This window comes from Mustela erminea, chromosome 8, assembly GCF_009829155.1.
Source record: "Mustela erminea isolate mMusErm1 chromosome 8, mMusErm1.Pri, whole genome shotgun sequence".
NCBI lineage: Eukaryota > Metazoa > Chordata > Mammalia > Carnivora > Mustelidae > Mustela > Mustela erminea.
Window position 1 is genome coordinate 28,999,708 of NC_045621.1, and position 23,437 is coordinate 29,023,144.

The 23,437-nt window shown below is 51.2% G+C and overlaps 1 protein-coding gene across 6 annotated transcripts; it reads right to left on the bottom strand.

Annotated features, from left to right (window-relative positions):
- Positions 1–813: 813 nt before the first annotated feature.
- On the bottom strand, positions 814–20,231 carry DNPEP (aspartyl aminopeptidase). 6 transcript variants are annotated; one of them, XM_032354887.1, is made up of 16 exons: positions 20,028–20,231; positions 11,767–11,814; positions 10,726–10,819; positions 10,550–10,638; positions 10,321–10,434; positions 9,944–10,069; positions 9,625–9,755; positions 9,273–9,348; positions 9,048–9,155; positions 8,038–8,115; positions 7,045–7,128; positions 5,844–6,004; positions 5,412–5,451; positions 5,188–5,289; positions 1,269–1,436; positions 814–948 (listed from the first exon to the last, which is right to left on the bottom strand). In XM_032354887.1, the coding sequence occupies exons 1-16, from the start codon at positions 20,085–20,087 to the stop codon at positions 898–900; spliced, it is 1,530 nt and encodes a 509-aa protein (XP_032210778.1). In that variant the 5' UTR covers positions 20,088–20,231; the 3' UTR covers positions 814–897. The 6 variants fall into 6 exon arrangements, with proteins under 6 accessions (XP_032210778.1, XP_032210782.1, XP_032210779.1 ...); XM_032354891.1 differs by lacking the exons at positions 11,767–11,814; positions 20,028–20,231 and adding an exon at positions 11,546–11,569; XM_032354888.1 differs by lacking the exons at positions 11,767–11,814; positions 20,028–20,231 and adding an exon at positions 11,450–11,534.
- Between the last annotated feature and the right edge of the window lie 3,206 nt (positions 20,232–23,437).

Below are 23,437 nucleotides of genomic sequence, written 5' to 3' on the forward strand. Positions count from 1 at the left end.
GGACAAGGAAGGAAATAAAAATACTCCTACCACATGTTTACTGCAGACTGAGAAAATACTAGACTTCGTGATCAAGGGCCACCGCCTGGTCTCTGAGATGTGGAAATCCTAGGACCCCATCGACACTAGGGGGCGCTCGGTTCCAAAGCAGCCTGCCGCGGAAAGGCTGGTAACCCCAGGGTGTCCTGTGCCAGTGTCCCACACTTACACTAACATGGAAGACTGCGGGTGCTCTGGGGGAAAGCCATTAGTTAGGCGAACTGTAAAGCAAAAAAGAGGATGAACAAACCCAAGAGGAGGAGCAGGAGGAGGAGGAGGACCTGGAGGAGGAGGAAGAGGAAGAGAAAGAGGAAGGAAGGAGGGGAAAAAAAAGAGAAAGGAGAACAGACAGAAATGACGGGAAATCATTAACCAGAGAAAAAAACACCGAATAATCAGAGACTGCTTATAAAAGTTTATGAGACTGAGAGGGGCAGGGAGGGGAACAGTGCCTGGGCCTCACGCTGAGTGTGGAGACCTCATGGCATTGAGATGGAGTCCTGGACTCTTCTGGTAATGGCAGAGCACTGAGGCCACTTCCCAGAAGAGAGGACCAGGGATGGGAGAAGGACGTTCCAACTGTGGACGCACCTACCTGTCTCTGACTTCAGACATGGCCTTGAAGAAAGGATTATTTGAGATCAGGCCTCCATCCTGTGTCCAGAGCTGGGGCCTCCTCTACCTGCGCCCTCCCGTCCCCTCTGTTCTGGTTCCAGAAGTCAAGCCAGGTTCAACTCCCACCCTTGGTCTCCAAAATAAGCACCACAGGAGGAGTCTGAGTGAGAAATCCACTTTAATACTCCAGCTTCAGCTCAGCTGATCACTTCTCAAGCACAAGAGAAGTCTTTCCAAGAGGCCTCAATCCACTAAGAGGTTACGGCTCAGAGAAGGGAACAGCTCAAAGAAGCCCTAAAATGGAAAGCAACATGGGATCTGGAATCAGTGGTGGTCAGCTGGGGGTGCCCTCCGGCACACCTCCCGCCAACACGGCCCAGCCGGAGAGGCACGGTGTTCACCCGCACCTGACAACTGCCCCAGTCCTCCCATCCCCCCCACCTCCGTCCTCTCATTATCCGCTGGAGGCTGATCAGGGCCCCTGTGCCTGGAGAAGGGGGACCCTTCCTTTCCTACATGGTAGCCCCCAGCCAGCCAGCTCCCGTCACCCAAACTGGCTCCCGAGAGACAGCGACGTGCCCGGGTGTCCCGAGGACGAGTGAGGCGGGAGTCACCTTGAAGAGGGTGAGGGTCTGGAGTACTCCCGAGGTGCAGGCGGTCTCTCGGATAGAGTGCATGGCCAGCTGGGGGCTGCCTAAATCGAGAACCCGCAGCCCCAGACGAGAAGCCAAGATAGGTCCGATGGTGGTTCCACAGGGAGAGTCATTCCGGACCATGAGATCCTAGGGAGGGAAGGAGAGGCTCGTTCACCACAAAGAGGGGCTGAAAGGTGCCCACTGGTGGGGGCTGCCTCAGAGAGCAGATGGGAACAGGAAGCCTACATTAAATGGCAGGCCCAAAGCACAGAATATTCTGGATTGGTCCCATTCTCTCCGTCTGAACTACCGCCACTCTAATTCCAGCTACCACCATCTTGCCTTTCATTAAGAATCCACTCTCCACATAGCAGGGAGGGGAATTAAAAATAATAATAATAATAATAAATGTACCGTTTTTATCAGCCTCTTGCTTAACATACATTCTCTCCCTGCCCCCATACACACACAACAATCATTCAGCAGTTTCAGGGTTTGCAGAAATATTGCTGTGGCATGCTGAAACCATTCTGTTTATATTCTAGTACAGAAATAAGTAAAAAAATCATAATATGATGTTTAGTGTTAAGATTTTTCAGTGTAAGGGAACAAAGAATTATAAAACTAGATAATTAAGTAGTAACTATTATTTTTTTGAATAAGAATTATAGTATTAACTCATGGTTTCCAAAAAATACGTATTTTTTTCCAGCTATGTCAACAGAAATGACCCCAAAGCACTGTCTCCCGTGATAACAATGAACAGTCCCATGGTGCTAGACCACAGTCTCTAAAATCCCCATCCTTCCAAAGCTGCCACGCCTGGGGAGAAAAATGAACAAGATGAGCCTGCAATTTCCTGCTGAATAGAAAGCAAGAAAACTTCGAGAGTCCTGTCAAAGGACACGTGTTGAAAGGACTCCCATCTGGCAAAGTTATGATCATCTGAGGGTGAAATAAAGTGACTACAGGGGTGCCTGGGTGGCTCAGTCAGTTAAGCATCTGACTCCTGGTTTCAGTTTGGGTCATGATCTCAAGGTCATGGGATCTCAGGGCCATGTGCTGGGCTCCATGCTCAGTGGGGAGTCTCCTTGAGATTCTGTCTCTCCCCCTCCCTCTCTGCCCCTCCCTCTGCACATGCGCACTCTCCCTCAAATAAATAAAATCTTTGAAAAAAAATGACTAGGGGTGCCTGGGTAGCTCAGAGGGTTAAGGCTCTGTCTTTGGCTCAGGTCATGATCTCAGGGTCCCGGGATCGAGCCTTACATCAGGCCTTCTGCTCAGTGGGGAGCCTGCTTCCCCCTTTCTCTCTGCCTGCCTCTCTGCCTACTTGTGATCTCTATCAAATAAATAAATAAAATCTTTTTTTAAAAAATCAGTTAACTTTAAAAAAAAATTAGTACATGCCATTGGATCCACCCTGAACCAATAAAAATCTGATTTAATATCAGAAAAGGAAAAGAAAGAAACCCCTATATGTCCCCATTTGGAGTGGCTATTAACATACCACACCTTGAAAACTGGTTATTTAAGGGAAAGAACGAGCAACTATTGGGTCTTTCCAGCAGAAACCATATGTCATGATAACCAAACACCCCTAGTGGATGGGCACAAAGTTCTGCCTCCCAGAAGAATAGCCGCTAATATCTGCAAAAGGGAAGACTCGTAGAAGGGATGAACTGGGGGAACAAAATTATTGATTTCGGCAAGGATTATCAATGGGTGTCAAAACCATCAGGTGTCTGGTGGATAGGGGACTCAACATTGGTACAGGTTACCGCCCAGCCAAAGGGAGAAAGCCCTCCTATGATGGTGGGATTGGAGGACACCCCAGTCACGTGCTCGATCTTACTGTCACTAAGGGTGGATCACCCAGGTAATACGTGTATAATCCAGCATGAAGGACACACGGGTCACGATGTCTTCTGCCCAAAGATGTCTAACCTGAAGCTACCAAGCCTTTGGGTATGAATTCCAATTTAGAGGAAACACAGGGCTTAGAGGCACCAGCTAAATAACACTACCAGGAAACAACCAGACAAAGCCAGAAAGTGAGACATTATGTGGGATGATGAGCCTACATTTCTTCAACAAGTCAATGTTCTTTTATTTTTTTTAAGATTTATCTGTTTATTTGAGACAGAAAGTGAGTGAGTGCACGAGTAGGATGGACAGAGGGAGAGGGAGACAGAAGGCCAAGCACACTCCCCGATGAATGCAGAGCCCAACACGGGGCTCGATCTCATGACCCTGAGATCAGGGGCTGAGCCAAAACCAAGAGGTCAATGCTTAACAGACTGCATGACCCAGGCACCCCAAGTTGACGTTATTTTCTTTTTTTATTATTATTATTTTTAAATATTTTATTTATTTTTCAGAGAGAGAGAGAGAGAACGCACACAAGCAGGGGAAAACGGTAGAGGGAGAAACAGGCTGAGCACTGAGCCCCATGAGGGGCTCGATTTCAGGACCCTGGGATCATGACCTGAGCCAAAGGCAGATGCTTAACAACTGAGCCACCCAGGTGCCCCAAGAATATTTTGGAGATAACTAGGGAAAACTGAAATTGATCTGGGGGTGCCTGGCTGGCTCAGTTGGTAGAACATGCAACTCTTGATCTCGGGGTTGTGAGATCAAGCCCCATGTTGGGCGCAGACCTTACTCAAAAAAACACAAAACAAAAAAACAAAAAAAAACCCAAAATGATCTGTGCATTAGGATTAGATACAAATTTACTGAACCAAAAGTGTGCTAGATGAAAAGGTAGAGAATACAGAGTGAAGAAGAAGCAAACAACATATTCAAAACGATTAAACTTTTTATAAAATAGGTATTAAATATACATGTATTAAAAAAAACTGGAAGCATATATGCTAATTTCTGTGGGTTTATGTTTTCTTATTTGCATTTGTTTCCTGAATTTTTAAAGTATACATGTCCTGCTTCTGCTGTGAGTTTGATTAAAGAAATTCCCCCAATGTCTTCTCACTGCCTTAGAACGCACAGACCCTCCTCCATGGCTTAGAAGGCCCTGCCCACCAGGCTGACAGGCTGAGCAGGCTTCTCTCCCCGGCACCCCTCCCCTTGCCCTGCCTCTACTCTTCTCACTCTGTCCTGAGGCTGCTCTGTCCCCTGAGGCCGAGGGAGCGCTCCTGTGCCCCTGGGGGCCTTTGCACTCATTCCCTCTGCGGGGATGCTCTCCCTGCAGACTTGCCCACAGCTGCCTCTTCCTGGGTAGTCAAGTCTCAGCCTCAAGTGTCAGTTCCTCAGAGAGGCTTCCCAAAGAAGGGAAAGGTCAGGTCTACATGGGGCAGGGAGGGGGAGGTGTGTGGCAGAGAGGGCCCTGAGCTGGGAGACAAGAGGCTGGGGCCCTAGTCCCGACCCACCAGGTTCTGCTTGCTATGTGTCGCCAGACCCCCTGCACCTCAGTCCCTCATAGCTCTATCTCCACCTATTTCTGACGACCCGAGCCACTGCCACAGCAAGAATGAAAATGAGCAGGTGGGAGTTCCAGTCTCCCCGGCCCTGAACTTCACTTATGGAGGAGCCCAGGGTATGGGAGAGAGACACGGGGAGCTGGATGGGAAGAAAGGACTAAACCCATGTGCCATGAGCACACTGTACCTTCAGATCTCACACAAAGCCAGAAGAGGCATCATCATCAGCCTCATTTTACAAGGTGTGGAAACGGACTCTGCGAAACGGAGCGCCTAGCCCCACAGCACACCCAGCACGGATCCCAGCTCTGCCCAGCTCCAAAACCCATTCTTCTCTACTGGAACTCCATCCACCAAAGGTGGGCTCCCAGGCACTTCGCCTTCCATGGGGGCCCATCTGCTCATGCCCCCCACAACCCCATTCCCCCCATCCTGTCCTCACAGGCAGGGCCCGGCCTCACCTGCAGGGGCACCCCGACCTTATTGGCCACCTCTCGGATCAGGGCCTCTGAAACTGCATTTGAGGCGTAGCGCTGCTTGCTGTTCACCTTGATCACAGGGCCCTGGGGAGGGGGAAACCAGGAAGCCTGGGTGAGGCACACACGGCGGGCAGGCCCACAGGGAAAGACGGCGCCCAGAACCAGGCAGGCCTTCAAGTCCCTGAAGAGAAACAGGAGCATCTCACCTTATGGAATAAGGGCCGGTGGTTCTCCTCATGCTTGTCCCTGTAGGAAACCGAGTCAAGGATGGGGATGGCACACAGGTGGTGGGCCCCCCAACAGCCGCCTCCATCTATCCCTGGACAACATTCCTTCCCACCCAGTGCGGTGGGACCTGAGACACATGCCGAACACAGTGTCCCAGGCAGCCTCTAGCAGCAGGCGGAAAGAAGTCTGTAGAGTCTATTCAACACGCCCGGGTTGGGCGTTACATGACTTTGACCCACCTGGGTCTTGGCGCTGTCCGAAGGAAGCCACCACTGACCTTCCTACCAGAATGAGGGGGAAGGGGAAGGGGAAGGGAGAGAGGCTGGGGCCTGGGGCTGGGGTGGAGCCTGCAGGCAGGTTCCGCTGGGTCTGCAGCTGTGAAGACTGCACGCCTGGCCCAGCAGACTCACAGGTAGTTGGGGTGCACGGCATGGGCCATGTCTGCACTGATCATGTAGGACTTGGGGATGGCTTCCTCGAAGGCCGTCAGGTGCTGGAACGAGGCTGAGATCCGGCGTAGCACCAGCTCTGTCAGCAACGACTGGGCCCCCTGGGCGCTCTCGGAGCCCACCTGCCAACAACAGAGACTGGCTCTGGGGTCTGGGCTCAGCAGCAGAGCTGGAAGCCAGGGAGAGGGGCCCCACGCCTGGGACCACCACTGGCCCAGGACCCTGCTGACTCCGGGGATGAGGAATGCGGGGTGTTGCGAGCAACCTCCCCAATGCTGTGCCCCTGAAAACTTGATGGTGGGTGGGGGCTGGACAAATCCTATGTCACGCCTGGGGCAGAAAGAGAACTTTCTGGGGGCTTCCTGCACCTGCCTCCCCTCCTCCTCTCCTGACCTTCACATCTGGGGCTCAGATGTGCCCCACCGTGCTGGCCAATGGATCATCTTTTATGCATGTAACAGAGATTACTAACTATCCACACTATCCTGCACAAGAAAACACTCAAATTGGAGCTAAGCACGGGACTACCCAGTGAGAGAGGACACTCTAGCTTTCCCGTGCAGCTAAACACGGCCAGGACGATGGAGTTCTGTGGAACACAGGTAGCGAGGAAGGCCACCTTCGGCTTGCACCTTAAAAGGCTGGGCCCGGACTCTGCCTCCGCCCTTTCCTCTCATCCTCCTCTCTCAGTATAGACAAGATGGCAATGGCGGGGGCTGGAACAGCCAGCCAGCCTGGATCCCGAGATGGAAGCCAAGGGCTCCGGACAGCAAAGACTTGTCCAGAACTGCTCCCTCGGACCTGTGCAGTCCCAGGGGAGAGGAGGACTCGTCTGCTCAGGATCTGGGACCTGAGAGGGCATCTCACGGGAGCGCACAGAGCCAGGCCCCACCATGCCTAAGCCCTGGGCTTGCAGGATGGAGGGCAGAGTCCCTGTCCTCAAGGAGCTCACTGTGTGGCACACGCAGCAATGTGGGCAGTACAGTCACACCTCCAGAAGCAGACTCGTGCTGAGCCAGGGCAGCCAAGGGCTAAGGGAGCACAGGCAGGGCCTTCCCATCTTTGTGGCTTCTAGAACAGCCCTGGCTTACAGCGGGTGCCTGGCACGAGCCAGCTGCGGGAAGCTTCACCCAAGCGACCCTCCAAAGAGCCCTCCACGTACCTCTTCGTTGTCATAGAGCGCGATCATGCGCACGTGGGGCTCCGCGGCCAAAGAGGCAGGGGCTGAACAGGAGTCGATCAAAGCCTGTTTGGGGGGAGCAAGAGCATCCTCCTCACTCCTCCTTCTTCCGTAACCCCGCCCAGCAGCACCTGGCAGGTTCATGCTCCCCGCCTGCCTTTCTGTCACTGCGGCCGTACTGAAGCGGGCTGGGACTCGGACTGGCCTTCGTCTCTTAGGGCTCTGCCTGGCACACGGGAGACCCTTTCAGCTGGGCTAGGAGAATTCCCCCCTTGAGGTGTGCTCCCATCCCTGCCTATGTGAAAGGCAGAGGATGAATAAAATGCAGAAGTAGAATGGAGCAGCCTGGGAAGTCAAAACCTCCACACAGAGCACATAAACTGGTCGGCTCCAGTGAAAAGATCAAGGTCCACAGAGGCGACAGGGACTCCATCAGGGGGACACAGCTGGCTGGCTGACACAGGTCCCAGGCTCAGCCCTGGTCTCCCAGTATGGCCCAAAGCCTGTCTCTGAGAATAGGATGGGGGCAGGAGGGAGAGGTATGAAAAGAGAGAGAGCAGGAGGAAAGGAAGAAATAGAACTGCCTAGAGTAGAAAGAAGGCAGGGACTCTAAGGTGACCAGAAGGGATTGAGACAGGCCCCACAGAGACCCCAAGGCACAGACAGAAGGCTGGGTGGGCACAGAGGGCAGGGTGAGCAGAGGGAAGGGGGCAATGCTGCCTTAGGAGGCCCTAAGGCCTCTCCCTGAAAGCAGAGGCTAGCTGCTCATGGTTAGGAGACACCGTGACGCTCCAGCCAGCCTCTCAACCTTCCCCAACCTCAGCTGTGGCCCCTCCCCATGGTCCACCTAACACCAGCAGACGGAGGAGGTGGCCAGTGGCTCTCTTAGGACCTGCTGGGCCTTGAGGCAGTCCCCCGAGCACTGGTTCTCCTGGCCGTGTACCCCATCTGGGGTGCACCCCCCGCCCTCCTCACCTGCAGGGCACAAAAGCAGCTGTGCAGATTGTCCAGCCGAGGGGCAAAGATGAACTCCTCATAGGCACCACCTAGGACCTAGAAAGATGGGACAATCAGCCCAACCTTCAACCCTCCGTCCCAACTCATGTGCTTCTCCCTGCTCCCAGAGGCCTGGGTTGGAGTGAGCCTCCTTGGCTCTGTGTGCAAACTTGTGCCTTGCCCCTCGCCCCCCCAGCTGAGGGGATGGGGACCCTGCTGGGTAGGGCTGAGCGGACAATGGGGAATGGAGCTGGGCAGGAGCTGAGAGATGGGAGGGTGACGTCTATGTTTCCCACCAGTTCCCATGGGACCGGGAAAAGGGAGCTGAATGGACACAAGAAAAGCTAAGGAAATAAACAGAAGACGGGACCAGCCCAGAAACAGCGCACATTCAAACAGGACCAAATGTCCGAAGATTTCACAACTGGGAGGGACTTGAAGGCAGGCTCTAGAAAAAGGGGGGCTGCATCCAGGCCTTCTGCCCTCAGAGGGGCAGGGCCAGGGTCGGTTCAAAGTACACAGCGAGGGGCGCCTGGGTGGCTCAGTGGGTTAAAGCCTCTGCTTTCGGCTCAGGTCATGATCCCAGGGTCCTGGGATCAAGCCCCACATTGGGCTCTCTGCTCAGCAGGGAGCCTGCTTCCCCCTCTCTCTCTGCTGCCTCTCTGCCTACTTGTGATCTCAGTCTGTCAAATAAACAAATAAAATCTTCAAAGAACACAGCGAGCCCCGATAGCAGAAACTACAAGGTGTGGGGAAAAATAAAATCTGTAGAAGGGCTAATCTCCAGGGCCCAAACACGGATCCAAGGTGGTAGGTCGGAGAATGAAAGTGACCTTTTGAGAACCACTGGCCTGGAGGCAGAGGAACATGGTGTCTACTGGGGAAAAAGAGGGATGAGAGTAACTAGGGGACTGGCTGAAGTGGGATATACCGGAGCAGGCCAGGATCCCCGCGATCCCCACCCGTGAGTCCCTGCAGCCATGCCTTACCGCGGGTTGGGTGTCAGCAAGGCAGAGCTCCATCTCCAAGATATCCTCGGGGCTCAGTCCCAGATGGGCACAGAGAAGGGACATGAGGACCGAGTGGTGCCGGTCATCCTGCAGGGCGAAAGCATGCTGGGAGGAAGAAGGTCTGCTCTCTCCCTCCTCCCTTTCTCCAGGGAATCAGTCCTTTCCCCCTCCTCCCCCCTTCCTAGGAGCAGGGGACACTCTTACAGCAGCACTGACAGGCCCAGCCTCCGGAGTCCCCTTCTCCAGCTCCTCCTGGACTGCCGTGGCAAGAATGGGGACTCTGTGGGGAGACACATGAGGGCAGTGTGGGGCGAGCTGGAGGGCATGACACCCCTGAGCTCAGATCTCCCCATGGGAACTGTCCTTGTACCTCGAATCCCAGCTTCCCAAATGGTACAGCTAAGAGGGCCTGCTGGTATCGTCAGCTGGGTCCCAAGAGTAGAACCTGGCTGTGGCCACCATGAGGTAGTGCGGTCCCAGGTCCCACAGGAACCCTGCCATCACTTGGTGCCACAGCCATCCCTCCCGGTCACCACAGCCCTGGCCCCAGGCTCACAAGTGCATCTCCATGTTGGGCCCGAAGTTCTCGTTGACGTTGCGCTGCAGGTGGATGGCCAGGTGTGGGATGCGAAGGATGGGCCGCTCCACGTGCACCAGCCGCTGTTCCAGCTGGCCTGAGGTAGGGCACTGTGGCCCGCCAGGCCAGGTCAAACCCAGGTGCCTTTCAACCCCAGCAGGTTAATACCCCCACTTCACCCCCACTGCCCCACTCTCCCTTCCCTGCGGGGCTCCCCACAGGTACCCCAAAGGAAGGTCACTGTCAATCTTCGGGCTGCTGAAGGTGAGAACCTCCCAGGTCCAACCCCAGTTCCCACCTTGACAATGACACGTCCAGCCAAGGTCAGGTCCCGGTCAAACCAGGTGCTCCAGATCCCACCACCATAGGTCTCCACGCCAACCTGCTGGAAACCCACCTGGCTGCGGCGGGACCGCCGTTTCACCTAAGTGTGAAGATAGGAAATGAGAAGTCAGAGAAGGCCAAATGGCAGGATTTGGACACGAGACAGACAGATGGAGGCCTAAGGACCAAAGGAAGAGTATCTCTAAGAGAGAAGGGCTCCAAGTGTGGAGGAAGGGGGCGACCAGTTTGCCCCGGTCTGAGGACAGAGCCCCCAGTCCATACCTCTCCACTCCCTTTTGCTGTATATTTCCCTGATGACCCTCCTACCCCAGTGCAGCCTCAGTTCCTCACCCGGAGACAAGGGCTGTCCGTGTGGGCTCCAATGAGGCTGAAACCATTGCCAGGAACATACTGGCCTCCAACAGCAAAAGCAATGATCGTTGAGGAGTTCCTGGTCAGAAAGTACTGGGGGGTGGAGGGGGTTAAGACTGATTGATTATCTAGCCAGCTGGCTCAAAGGACTTTGAGCCCCGGCCTAGGGACCTGCTTTTCTCCCCCCACCCCACCCCACCCCACGTACCTTGCTCTCAGGCTTGATATCCCAGCTCTCCGTCTCTTTGAGTTCATGGAAGCCAGCCTGGAGGAGGCGGCTGCGGCACTCGGCCACGGCTGTAGAAAAAGAGCCCTTTCATAGCGATGGAAGCGGGTTAGGAGGCACACCGGCCACCACCCTCCTCTCCTGTCTTGGTCACTTACCGTGGAAAGGAGAGGGGCTCCGGTTCACGAACTTGAGGAGTTCCCGGGCCGCGGCCTGCACCGCCTCTTTGCGGGCCCTACCGGTCATGGCCACCTAGTGGAGGCGGGGTAGGGGGGCTGCTCAGACTCCTACCAGGTTTGGGACCCTTGATTTATATTATCCAGGCCCCGGGAACCACCTTCCCCCCACAAACCCCATCCCTGCGAAGTGATCCCTCCAGGGCTCGGACCTCCGCTTCCGTCCCTCTCCCCACCGACTACACGCAGATGCCGGGCCAAACCTCTTCCGCCGAAAGCTCTGGCCCTCCAGCCGAAGTATCAGAACCCCAGCAGCGCTCACCTCCCAGCTCTTCCAAGACGGCCCGCCTCCTAATCCGAGCTTTAGCCCGGCCCCCTAAACCCCACCCCCACGTGCCCGCCCAGCCCAGAAACCCCGGTCGGTTCCGAGCTCTAAGCTACCAAGCGGGCCCCTAACTCAAGAGCCGGCTTGCACTAAGGAGCCAAAGTCCTACTGGCCGGGGAATACCCTGCCTCCACGACCCCAGTCTTTAGCAGGCCACCCTTTTCCACCCCCCGGGAAGATCAGGTCACGGAGGCCGAACTTTCGGTTTCGCTTTGGGTCAGGCACAGCCCTCACCTCGGCGCGCTGTTGAGCTTAGGCCCGAGCGGGCTCCGAGCCGGGTCTGGGGTCGGAGTTAGAGCTGGGCGGGCGATGGACACCTACCTGCATGGCCCCCCACGCGTCTGCCCGCGTCCACTAGCCCTGCCCCCGTGCTCGGCCCGCCCCCTAAACCCGCCGCGTGCCCCGCCCCCGCCGCACCGTCTGCTCCGCCCCTCGCTGGGTCGCTCCGCCCACCCGCCCCCGCCGCGCCGTCTGCTCCGCCCCTCGCTAGGCCGCGCCGCCTACCCCGCCCTCTCTGTCCGCGTTGGCGGCGGGGGCCCTCTGCTGCCCGGGAGGTGCCAGGACAGCCGCGAGTCGCGCGCCCCCAAGCCTGCCCGGGGTCAGGGAGTAGGAGGAAAAACTCTTCCGCGCCAGCTCACCTGGTCCGACGAGTACTGTACAGAGTGCTCTCTCTCTCCACAGGCACCCTTGTGATAATAAAAGCAACAGGGCCAGTGTTCATGGAGCGCTCACGGTGAGCTTTAGCTTTATGATAAGGCTTCACGTGTTACCTGGTTATCTTCCCAGCTGCTCTATCAACTTTGTCCTTTCACTGTCCCCATTTTATACATGAACAAAACAAGTACAGAGATGAATCACCTGTCCAGGGCAGTAAATGGCAGAGGTGGGGTTTGGGCTCAATTAACTTGACCCAAGGGACCTGGAACAAGACACTCTCATATCTTTTCTGGCCCTTTTTCATACGCACCTCGGTATGTGTTAGGTGCCCCCGGGAGTCCCTGAGGGACAGAGAAGTTAATGACTTGCCCAAGATCACACGGCCATTTGGATGCATCTAGAATTTGACTCCTATCTGCACTCTTCCCACGTCTTAAAACGACAAAGTGAAACAAACTCCACATGTTCTTGGAGGCAATCCCAATATTCATATGTCAAGAGTGGTGAGTGGCAATTTAAAAAATCAAGGTACCCACCTAGTCATAGATTCTGATCATGACTCTAGGTGGCCCCTGGGTCCAAAACAAGGCCCAGCAACCAGGCGTGTTAGCACTCCAGGGATTACAGGTCAACAGCACAATCTGCCCTTTATATGCCGGGATAGGAACATTGGGAGAGGGCTGGGAAGCAGTGGGAGAGGCCCACTAGCCCTCAGGATTAGGTACTGCAGGTGTTCAAGAATATACAGGTGGTGGGGTAAATTCATGGCATTCCCTAACCGTTCATTGAAATGTCATTAGGTATAAAGTTTCAGTGCTGAGTGGGTCATGGAGAGAATATTCTTTTCCTCTGAGAGCCAGAGGCTGGCTACTAGTGAGGAAGGGACACACTCACGGACAGTGACAACTGCTGAAACAGGGTTACAATGTATAAGGGAAGGACACTTAACTTAAAAAACTTGTAATGCTCTTCTGAGTACAAAAAAAGAGTACATGCTAATGTGAGAAATTCAAATATCATCAAAATGGGTAACTTAGAAAGTGAAATAAACCTTGGATAAATTGAATATCCATTCTTGATTTAAACAACAACAACAACAAAACGAAATGCTCTTTACAAGCCAAAAGGAGAAAGGGTAAAAGCGTAACTGCAGAAATTAGTGGGGAAATAACAGAAGTGCTCCTTTAAGTCAGAAATAAGAAACTGGTGAGCTTTACTGCCGTTATAAACATGGAAAAGTAAAATGTCTCATTACATATAGATTATTTGGTTACCTAGAATCTCTAAAAATAAAAACTGACAAGCTATTTGAACTAGTAGGAAGAGTAGCCTGATTTTATTTTATTTTTTAAAAAATATTTTATTTATTTATTTGACAGAGAGAGAGAGAGTTCACAAGCAGGGAGAGAGGCAGGCAGAGAGGAGGGGAAGCAGGCTCCCCACTGAACAGAAAGCCCGACGTGGGGCTTGATCCCAGGACCCTGAGATCATGACCTGAGCTGAAGGCAGAGGCTTAACCCACTGAGCCACCCAGGCTCCCCAGTGGCTTGATTTTAAAAGTCATCAGCTTTCCTGTGCAATAATCAACTAGAAAATAAACTAGTAAAAGGGTCCTATTTACAAGAACAAGAAATACTATTAAATTTCTAGGAATGAGGGGCAACTGGGTGGCTCAGTCGGTTAAGCATCTGCGTTTGGCTCAAGTCATGAACCCAGGGTCCTGGGGTCAAGCTCCACATCAGGCTCCCTGCTCAGCGGGGCTCCCTGCTCAGCGGGGAGTCTGTTAGTCCCTCTCCTCCAGGCTTGTGCTCCCTTTCTTTCAAATAAATAAATAAAATCTTTAAAAACAAATAAATTCCTAGGAATGTGTATGAGAGAGACTTGGTCTCATTGTAATCAGGGAAATGCATGTTAATAGGAGATACCATTTTTGATTTGTCAGATTGGCAAAAATGAAAAAGATTGGTCATATGAAGTGTGGGAGAAGGTCTGGGGAAATGTGTGCCTTTATACCGATTTCTGTGCTATAATTAATCCCTGGGGCTGGTTCTAAGCTGCCAACATAAGCTGAGAGTGGAGTTGGGAGGAGACACACAGAAGCATGCCACTGGATAGATTTGTACCCTACGGACGTTATAGACATAAATAACCTTAAGAACATAGATTGATAATAAAATAGCTAGGAAAGCGATGATTTTTGAGTATTTGTTATCTGTTTGCAATATAATTTAAGTTTACATAATTGAATTTTTTTAATGAGTGCTACGTTTAGTGACGGGATCACAAAATTCCTGGCAATTTGACAGTCGTTTTCATGGGCTGGTCCGGGCCAGCTCTGACACACAGCTTCACCCATACCCTACATCTTTGCTCCTCACAGTGTGATTTCTTGACCAGCAGCATCTACAACACTCGGCAACTTTCTAGAAATGCAGAAAGAACTTCAGGGCTTACCCCAAACCTATCAGATCATAATCTGTATGTTAACAAAGTCCCTAGATAATCTGAATGCAAGTTCAAGTTTGAGAATGCCATGTGGCAGTTAAAAAACAATGAGGTTAATTTTTATGCACTATCACAGGAAAAAAAAGTGCTGAATATATTGAGTGAATAAAAAAACAATTTCCAGAATACGACTTACAAGGCAAGAGCATTTAGGTATAACTCATATAATGAACCAAATTCTGGATTTTGTGTATGTATATGTGTAAGTACATGGAAACATGTTTGGAAAGAGAATGGGAGTGCATTGGTTATGAAATGGGGGGGGAGTTCAAGTGTGGGACCTTAGCTATCTCAAAAACATTTCTGAGAATCTTCTTGCCTTTAGCCTGCTAAGAAATTCTTCCCCACCAGTCAGTAGCTGGTGTTCACGAGGCTACCATCATTCATTTCTGTTTGGCTGAACAACTACTAAAGTGCAAATGCCTGTAAGTTACCATAGCAATTGGTAACACATACTTCAGTGTAAGTAGTAATTTGTCACATAATTGTTAAGAGCGATTTGAGATACTGAAGACCAAAGCTATGGTGTAAGGAAGAGAAGGTGTGTGTGTGTGTGTGTGTGTGTGTGTGTGTGTGTACTGTCCCTATCTGCAAAAAATGATTTTGATTTCCTGATGACAAGACAGTCCTGGGTGTCTCATTGCTGGTAGATATCTTGGTTGTTTAAGCATTTAAGCATGAAAAATTTGCTTCTGGGCATAATGATAGGAGTATGCATAGGATACAATATGGTATGTCCTTCTTCAGTGTCATTGGAAGGACACTTGTTTCCAACACATGTCTTCTGCTCAAGTTCTGTTTTCCATGAAAGACTCAACTGATCAAGAACTACAAATCCCAGGATGCCTTGAGGTGAGCAGCTTCAGCAAGATTGTAATTTTCAACCAGTTATGTTCTAGGAGGGAGGCTTTAGGGGCACCTGGGTGGCTCAGTCCGTTGAGTGGTCAACTCCTGATTTTGGCCCAGGTCATGATATCGGGGTCCTGAAACAGAGCCCTGTGTGGGACTCTGAACTCAGCGCAGAGTCTGCATGTCCCTCTTCCTCTGCTCCTCCCCCTGCTCTCGCACGCGCTCTCTCTCTCTATCGTAAATAAAATCTTTTTCTTTTTTTTAATGTACTTTGTGTGGTTAAAAAGAATCCAGAACTTTTATAGGTACTGATAGGGAACAATATCCAAGATATACTAAATGAAAAAACAAGGTGCAAAATAGCAGTTATGGTTTGTTCTGTGTATAAACACGCAGACACACATATATATTCTTATACGTTTAAAGTGGTCACAAGAAATTAGTAACTGACTCTAGGATGGAGTAATTTTGGCTTAAGTTCTGTGGTAAGAGAAACGCTTCTCTTTTCCTGTAAATCCTTTTGCACTTTTTGAATTTTTTTCTATATCCATCCACATATTACCTACTTTTAAAACCAAATAGCAAATTTTAAAAAGTAACAGGTGGAAAGATGAGCTTTAAGTACTTTCTGTGACTGAAGTTTTGTTTTCTTCTGAACTCCTACTGATTTAGTAAGCAATTTGTTGGTTGGCATTTATCCCTAAAACCTTCAGTTTAAAAATGCCCACACTAAGGGGCCCTTGGGTGGCTCAGTAAGTTAAGCATCTGCCTTTGGCTCAGGTCATGATCTCAGGATTCTAGGACTGAGCCCCACTTTGGGCTCCCTGCTCTGCAGGAGTCTGCTTCTCCCTCTGCCTGCAGCTCACCCTGCTTGTGCGCTCTCTCCCTCTCTCAAATAAATAAATAAAAACTTTTAAAAAATGCCCACATAAAACTGTATTACTTCTGATTTGGAAATTGTGTCCACATGTGGAAGGGAAAACAGATGGGATACTTCTTTTTTTTTTTTAAGATTTTATTTATTTATTTGACAGACAGAAATCACAAGTAGGCAGAGAGGCAGGCAGAGAGGAAGGGGGGGGGAAGCAGTCTCCCCGCTGAGCAGACAGCCCGATGTGGGGCTCGATCCCAGGACACTGAGATCATGACCTGAGCTGAAAGCAGAGGCTTTAACCCACTGAGCCACCGAGGTGCCCCGGGATACTACTTTTGATGTTGATATTTATACAAAAAATGAACTGGGGGTGAGATAGGGAACGCTTCTGGAAAAGGTACCCAACTCTATTAATTCTTCACTTACACAGAACTATGAACAATTGATCCTGCCCCCCCCCCCCCCGCTCTAGGCTCTGCTTCCCTCCCACCCAGCATGTCATCCACTCGGTTCTCTTCATCATCCCCATGCCTTGCCACTCTGCCTTTGCTCACTTGTCTGGCAAAAACCCAACCCTGATTGCAACAGCTCCCCCGCTGCTCCGTGTCTGCACCTGGCACACAGTAGTGATACAATAAATATTTATCCAATGAATGAGATCTTTAAAATTTTTTGGTGAAAATTTGCCCTCAGAGAATACTCCCCAGCAATAAAAAGGACCAGAGTATTGAAAACTGCAACAACTTGGATGGATTTCATAAACATTAGGCTATGTGGGGAAAAAATGACAAAATTATAGAACTGGGAGAACGAATTAGTGGTTGGGCCACAGTCTAGGGAGGATGGGGGGCTAAATGTGACTGCAAAGGAGTAGCATAAAGATTATCTTTTTGGTGGGGTGCCTGGGTGGCTCAGGTGTGTTAAGCAGCTGCCTTCAGTTCAGGTCATGTTCCCAGCATCCTGGGATCGAGCCCCACATTGGGCTCCCTGCTCAGCGGGAAGCCTGCTTCTCTCTCTCCCTCTCCCTCTGCTTGTGTTCCCTCTCTCACTGTGTCTCTCCCTTCAAATAAATAAAAATCTTTAAAAAAAAACTCTTAATAAATATTGGCAAACCCTTTAAAAAAAGGATTATCTTTGTGGTAGCAGAATTGCTCTCTATCTGGATTAGAATAGTGGTTGCTTGATACCACAGGTGTGATACAGCTAACATGCAGGGCACCCAATTAAATTTGCATTTCAGATAAAGAATAATTTCCTAGTATAAGTATGTCCCAAATATTACATGGGAAATCCATCCACTAAAAACGAAACAAGACCCAAAGACAAAATTTAACCGAGCATCCTGTGTTCTTGTTTGCTAAATCTGGCAATGCTGGTTAACAGGGCATAGAACTATCCACACACTGCAGTTATTTAAGATGGGACCATGGAGGGAAAGTGGGTGAAAGGTACGCAGGACCTCTCCGTACTATTTTTTGCAACCTCCTGTGAATGATAATTATTCCAAAATTAGAAATTTTTTCAATGGCTCTCAGAAGAAAACCGACTGTCCCTGTTGGTGATAAACACAGAGATAGAGGAAGCACAAGCTAGTAACGAGCCAAGAAGTTTTATGGACCCTTGTAAACTTTTGGTACTTCTCCGGGGTCTTAAGATGTATCCCCTTTCCAATGTCAGTGGTCTCATGGAGGTTACTGACCGTGTAACACAAAGGTTACGCGTGGCGGGGGCGGGGCTTGGGATCACACCCGCCTGCGCTCAAGTGCTGGCTCCTCCCCTGCTTAGCTGGGAGCCTTGTCTGCACTTGGGATGCTGGACCCAGCCCACACCCCATGCCTCTTTTCAACTCCACGTTCAGGGACAGCGGGCTGGTAGCTTGAAACCTGCCTGGGAGGATTTACACTCCCGAGATCAGCAAACACTACAAATCAGGGTTTGTTTGTTTTTTCTTCTTCTTTCAAAGAGAGCTATTTATTACCCACATGCCATCGCACCGCAGACACCAAGCCTCAGTCAACAGGTCTGTCAAACGGGGAGAGGCAACAGTAGTAACTGCATGACGTTAGGAAGAGTCAATGAGATCCAGAATGTTCTATGAGGATTAAAAAGTGCCTGGAGGTTTCCTGTCCTTAAGTTTGTCAAATCCTAAGTGAATGATAAATGTTACCATTTGTTACTGTTTCTTTCATAGTGAACTGCTCAACTTAAGAGCACCCTTAGGCCGGCCTTATCTGGATATCTTTAGTGACTGGTTCAGGGCCTAACTCAGCAAAGTGCTGAATAAATGGTCGCTAAATTAGGAATAAATGGCAGATAATAGTGACTCCAGGTTCTCTACACCTCTGGGAAATGTGCATTTTATCAGAGGCCTTCTAGGGCACACTTCTTCTTCTTTTTTTTTTTTTTAAGATTTTATTTATTTGACAGAGGGAGAGATCACAAGCAGGCAGAGAGGCAGGCAGAGATGCAGGCAGAGCGGGGGGGTGGGGGGGGAGCAGGCTCCCCGCTGAGCAGAGAGCCTGATGTGGGGCTCGATCTCAGGACCCCGAGATCATGACCTGAGCCGAAGGCAGAGGCTTAACCCACTGAGCCACCCAGGTGCCCCTAGGGCACACTTCTTGTTTAACCTGATTTTCAGGCTGGCAGGGAGGGCTAGGGAGCACCCATATCCCCCAGGATACTGTCTGTAGGCCTGGCCATGACCCCCAGGGCTGCGATCCTGGCACGTGCCCCCAAGGTGATGGAGGCAGGCCTCCTGTCTCCTTCCTCCTGAAGCCAGGATGGGGCATTTCTGGCTCTGAGCCTGTCTGACTAGAGGTCATTTAATCCTCGCTGGATTTGTCCTGTTTATTTTAGTGAACAGGGCTGTTTACTTTCAGTTTGTATTTCTAGGGGTGCTTGCTCATTTTGCTTCCCTTTTATTTACTTTTTGCAAGTACTTGGGTTTGAGTAAATATGTCTATAAAGTTCCAGGGACTGGGTTATTCTGTGTCTGGTATTTTAATGGCCTTTAAACAGTGTCTGCTCAGGTAAGCATTTTATGGATGGATCGCGGAGATAGAGAATTCTGTTCTTAGTGGCCTCTGATTCCTTCCAAACTGACAGCCAGCCACCAGGAGCCTGTGAATCATGGCTTTTCATCAGTAATAAAAATATCAAAACCAACACCCATCTCAGACTGAGAAACTGACACACTCCGGTCAACTGACTGCCTGGTATTTAAAACCAGGACAACAAACAAACAAACAAAGAACAGACCCCCCCCCCCCCCGCCCCGCCCAAAACCCAAAACTGAAAAACACCGGGGCAACGCTTAGGGTAAGAGTTACCTAGAGTGTTTTCTAAAATGCAGATTCATGAACCCCATGCTTGACAGTTCTGCTTTGCAAGGTTTGGGCTAAGGCTCAGGAATGTGCATTTTTTTTTTAAAGATTTTATTTATTTATTTGACAGAGAGAGATCACAAGCAGGCAGAGAGAGAGAGAGAAGGAAGCAGGCTCCCCGCTGAGCAGAGACCCCGATGTGGGGCTCGATCCCAGGACCCCGAGATCATGACCTGAGCCGAAGGCAGCGGCTTAACCCACTGAGCCACCCAGGCGCCCCAGGAATGTGCATTTTTAACCTGTGCTGCAAATTCTGTCCTTAGATCACCCTGAGAAACACTAGTCTAGATTCTCAAAAACACTAGTGCCAATGGGTGAGCCACCCTTGAGGATAGCGCCTTGTGGGGTGCCACGGAGAGAAGCTGGGGGCCCAGAGAGAGAGCTGTTTGGAATGATTCTGTCAACAATTAGCACCCTGCTCCTCTAAAGCTAGCCCAGAGAGGACACAGAGGATTGAGCCAGTAAGCCTCTCGCTTACGGTCTAATTTGTCAGCAACTTGAGGGCAGGGGCTGAATCTCCCTCCTGTTACTGCCCCCCACAATGCCTAGGACGATGCTTGGCTTACAGGTTGGCACCTGCTCTGGCTCGGACACTCCCACCCAAGACAGACCTAGAAGACATGCCGGTTACCTCAGGGTAGCCTGGGAGCCAGTTGTTGGGAATGGACGTGGCGGAGAGGCTGAGCGCCATGGTCACCTGCTCACCTCCTCCCTAGATGGATGGAGTCTGTCAGAGGCTGAATAGATGCCTGGGGTGGGGGGGGGGGGGCAGCGGGTGGCTACTGCCTTTTTTGCCAGCTCCTCCCCCGCCTCTGCCCCTCTGACCTGACGCCCAGAGTCTTCAGTCCCTGTCTCCCTGGGGCCCATTGTGACATCATCAATACAGTTGGAAACCACGAGTCCCTCACAGCGCAGCTGAGCCTCAGGCTAGCCTCTAGTGGCCAATGTCTACATGGAGACCACTGACCGGGGGGTGGGGTCCTACATCCCAGAAAGCCGCAGACAGACTTCTTCACTTGAAGAATCCCACCTCTCCTTCTCTATCTGGACTCCTTTGTTTCCCTTCCCGGGGAGTGTGCTCGTTAGTCCATTTGTGAAGATTTACTCATTTATCCTCCGTTTCCTTCCCCGCAACCCTCTCCCCAACCAGAAGGTGAGCTCCGGGAGGGCCTGGCCCACATCTGCTTTTCACTGCTGGATCCCTAGTGCCTAGCACAGAGCCTGATACATAGCAAATGCTCCATAAATGCTTTTCGGGTGCAGGAGAGGCTTCACGGACTCCGGCCAGCAGATCCTTGAATCACTCGACAAGCAAGCTTTGTACATCCATTGTGCGTCTGGCTCTTGTCAACCTGAACAAGTCCTTTTCTGCCCCAGGAGCCCCCAGCCCGGTGGTGGGATGCTGGAGCCACGTCCTTCGTGTAACACACCCGGACGAGGGCTCTCTCCCAGCTCTGTGGAGATGCGGCTGCAGGCAGGATCGCGCTGTGTTCACGACAGGCTCTTAAGCCAGAGAAATGGGCTGTGGTCTGGGAGGATTTCCCCTGACCGATTCAGGGAGTCCTGCTTGCCCCGAGGCCTCTGCCTCTGCCTCGGCGGACAAGCTCGGCTGCTTGTTTGTGCTAACATTGCAGCGGGTGCTTCTATGGGAGCAATCCATAAAACACCATTTACAGCTATAACTAAACCACAAAATCAATCCCCAGTGTTCACTCCCATCAACAAACATGCTTGGAGGGCCTCCTGAGGGTTCCACAGGAGGGGCAGGGGAGTGAAATGAGGACTCAGGCCCAGGGGGCTTCTAATCTCCCTTGGGAGACACACCCCTTAGGGATGAGCCGATTAAGCACACATAATGAAAGTGTGTAAGCCAAGTAGTAAACGAACTGCGCTGCCCAGGAGAGTAGCCACTGGCCGATGTGGCTCCTGAGTCCGCGGAGGGTGACTGTCTGAATGGAGAGGTGCCACACATATAAAATAATATACACGTCAGGTTATGAAAAAAATATACATCTCAATTTTAAAACACTGATCACACGTTAAAATGTTAAAATTTTGGATACCTTGGCTTAACATACTATATTTTTAAAAAATTAATCTCACCCTGGGTTGCCTGGGTGGTGCCGTCGGTTAAGCATCTGACTCTTGGTTTCAACTCAGGTCCTGACCTCAGGGTCATGAGATCGACCCGCACCACGGGCTCTGTGCTCAGCCCAGAGTCTGCTTGTCCCTCTCCCTCGGCTGCTCTCACCTGCATGCACTCGCGCGCTCTCTCCAATTAATAAATAAAGTATTAAAAAATAAAAATTAACCTCACCTGTTACAAATTTTACAAATGTGGCTGCTTGGGGTGCCTGGGTGGCTCAGATGGTTAAGCATCTGCCTTCAGCTTGGGTCATGATCTCCAGGTCTCGGGATCGAGCCCTGCATTGCATCAGGCTCTCTGCTCAGTGGGGAGCCTGCTTCTCCCTCTCCTTCCGCCTCTCCCCTGCTTGTGTTTTTTCTGTTTCTTTCTCAGATGAATAAATAAAACCCTTGGGGCGCCTGGGTGGCTCAGTTGGTTGGACGACTGCCTTCGGCTCAGGTCATGATCCTGGAATAAATAAAACCCTTAAAAATAAATAAAAAATAAGTAAAAATGTGGCTGCTAGAACATTTAAAGTGACATAGATGTGGCTGTCATTACACTTCTGTTAGATGGGTCCAGGAATAGAGAGGACCCAAAGATGGACCTGTAGTAGCCTGTGCTGAGGCACTGGAAAGAATTCTGAGGAAATGGAAATATTAGGAACAAGCAAGGGGTGGGAAGGGACGGGAAGACATTTGAGAGGTTTGATTATGAAGGGAAAGAGAGAGGATGACAGCTCGGGGAGGCAACAGAGTCCCCGGAACAATGCACACACCGCCCACCAGCTCTTCCTCCCCAACCTGTCATCTTCCCAACAGACGAACCTTGGGCGCCTCCAGTCACCAACTCCCCCCACCCCAATGCAATGACTCTAGAGTAAAGCTCCTTTCTCTCAATCCTGGACAATGGGGAGTTGGCCAGCCGGGGCCGGTGATCTGGGTTTGGATGGTAAGTGTCAGGTAAGTAAATTGCCCATCCAGGCCATCCACTGCAAAGCTAACTCCCATCAACCCTCCCTGACTCCCAGCCCTGGGCCCTGGGCAATGGGCAACGGTGGGGGAAGGGAGGGGAGATCAGGGACCCTGGGGCAGGTGGAGCTGGGGAGTTGGTCAGCATTTGAGGTGGGGAGGATTTCTCAGGGGACCAGAGTGGCCCAGGAGGGGGAAGTCAGCCCCCAAACCTGGCCAGACAAATCTTCCTCTTTAGACGTATTTCATGAAGGGAAATCAGACAGCCTGGCTCTGATATTCTCGCCTCTGCCCTCCCACTCAGCCGCACAGAGAAGCTGTAAACACTCAAAGGCAAGGATTAACTCTGCATGTGGTGTCTGGGACATTGTGAACAACTCTCCGTGGCTGTGTGTGTGTCTGTGTTGGATCGATCTTTTTAACCCCAGCACCTAGGACGTGAAGCTTGGTACACAGCCAGTGTTCAGTAAATACTGATGGAGAAAGGAAGAAAGGAAGGGAGGGAAAGAAGGAGAAAGGGGGGAAAGAAGAAGGAAGGGTAAAGAAATGACAAATCTGTCAAAGCATAGAAGCAGCTACTTGGAATGGGCTGTACTTGGTGTGTGCTGGATTTCCGAACGTGGGTAGTAGGAGGGGTCTCTCACAGGCCAGATACCAGTGTCCAAGTCAGAGCAGAACTGATGGCCAGCGCACAGCATTCCTCCATCCTACCTCCCTGCCGCAGAGTCCCGCAGGGGCCACAGAGCCCTGGGCCCGCAGGTTTTGAGAAACAGTGTATATTCAGGCCATAGCCCTTCCTGGGCTAAAGCTCTGCCCCTGGACTCGTATCCTATTAAGTAATTCTTTAAAGCCCCTTAGGCCTCTGTAAGAGGAAAGATAATGTGAAGAATTCCAGAAGGGCTGGAAAAGCCTGGCTGGGGGTGGGGCGGGGATGGGGCTGAATTC

Coding starts and splice junctions, on each gene's coding strand:
- DNPEP (XM_032354887.1), bottom strand. CDS start 20,087: ATGGCGCTCAGCCTCTCCGCCACGTCCATTCCCAACAACTGGCTCCCA. Junction 10,820..11,766: donor TACAGTACTCGTCGGACCAG/GTGAGCTGGCGC, acceptor CGCCTCCACTAG/GTGGCCATGACCGGTAGGGC. Junction 5,290..5,411: donor ACCGGCCCTTATTCCATAAG/GTGAGATGCTCC, acceptor CCCCCTCCCCAG/GGCCCTGTGATCAAGGTGAA.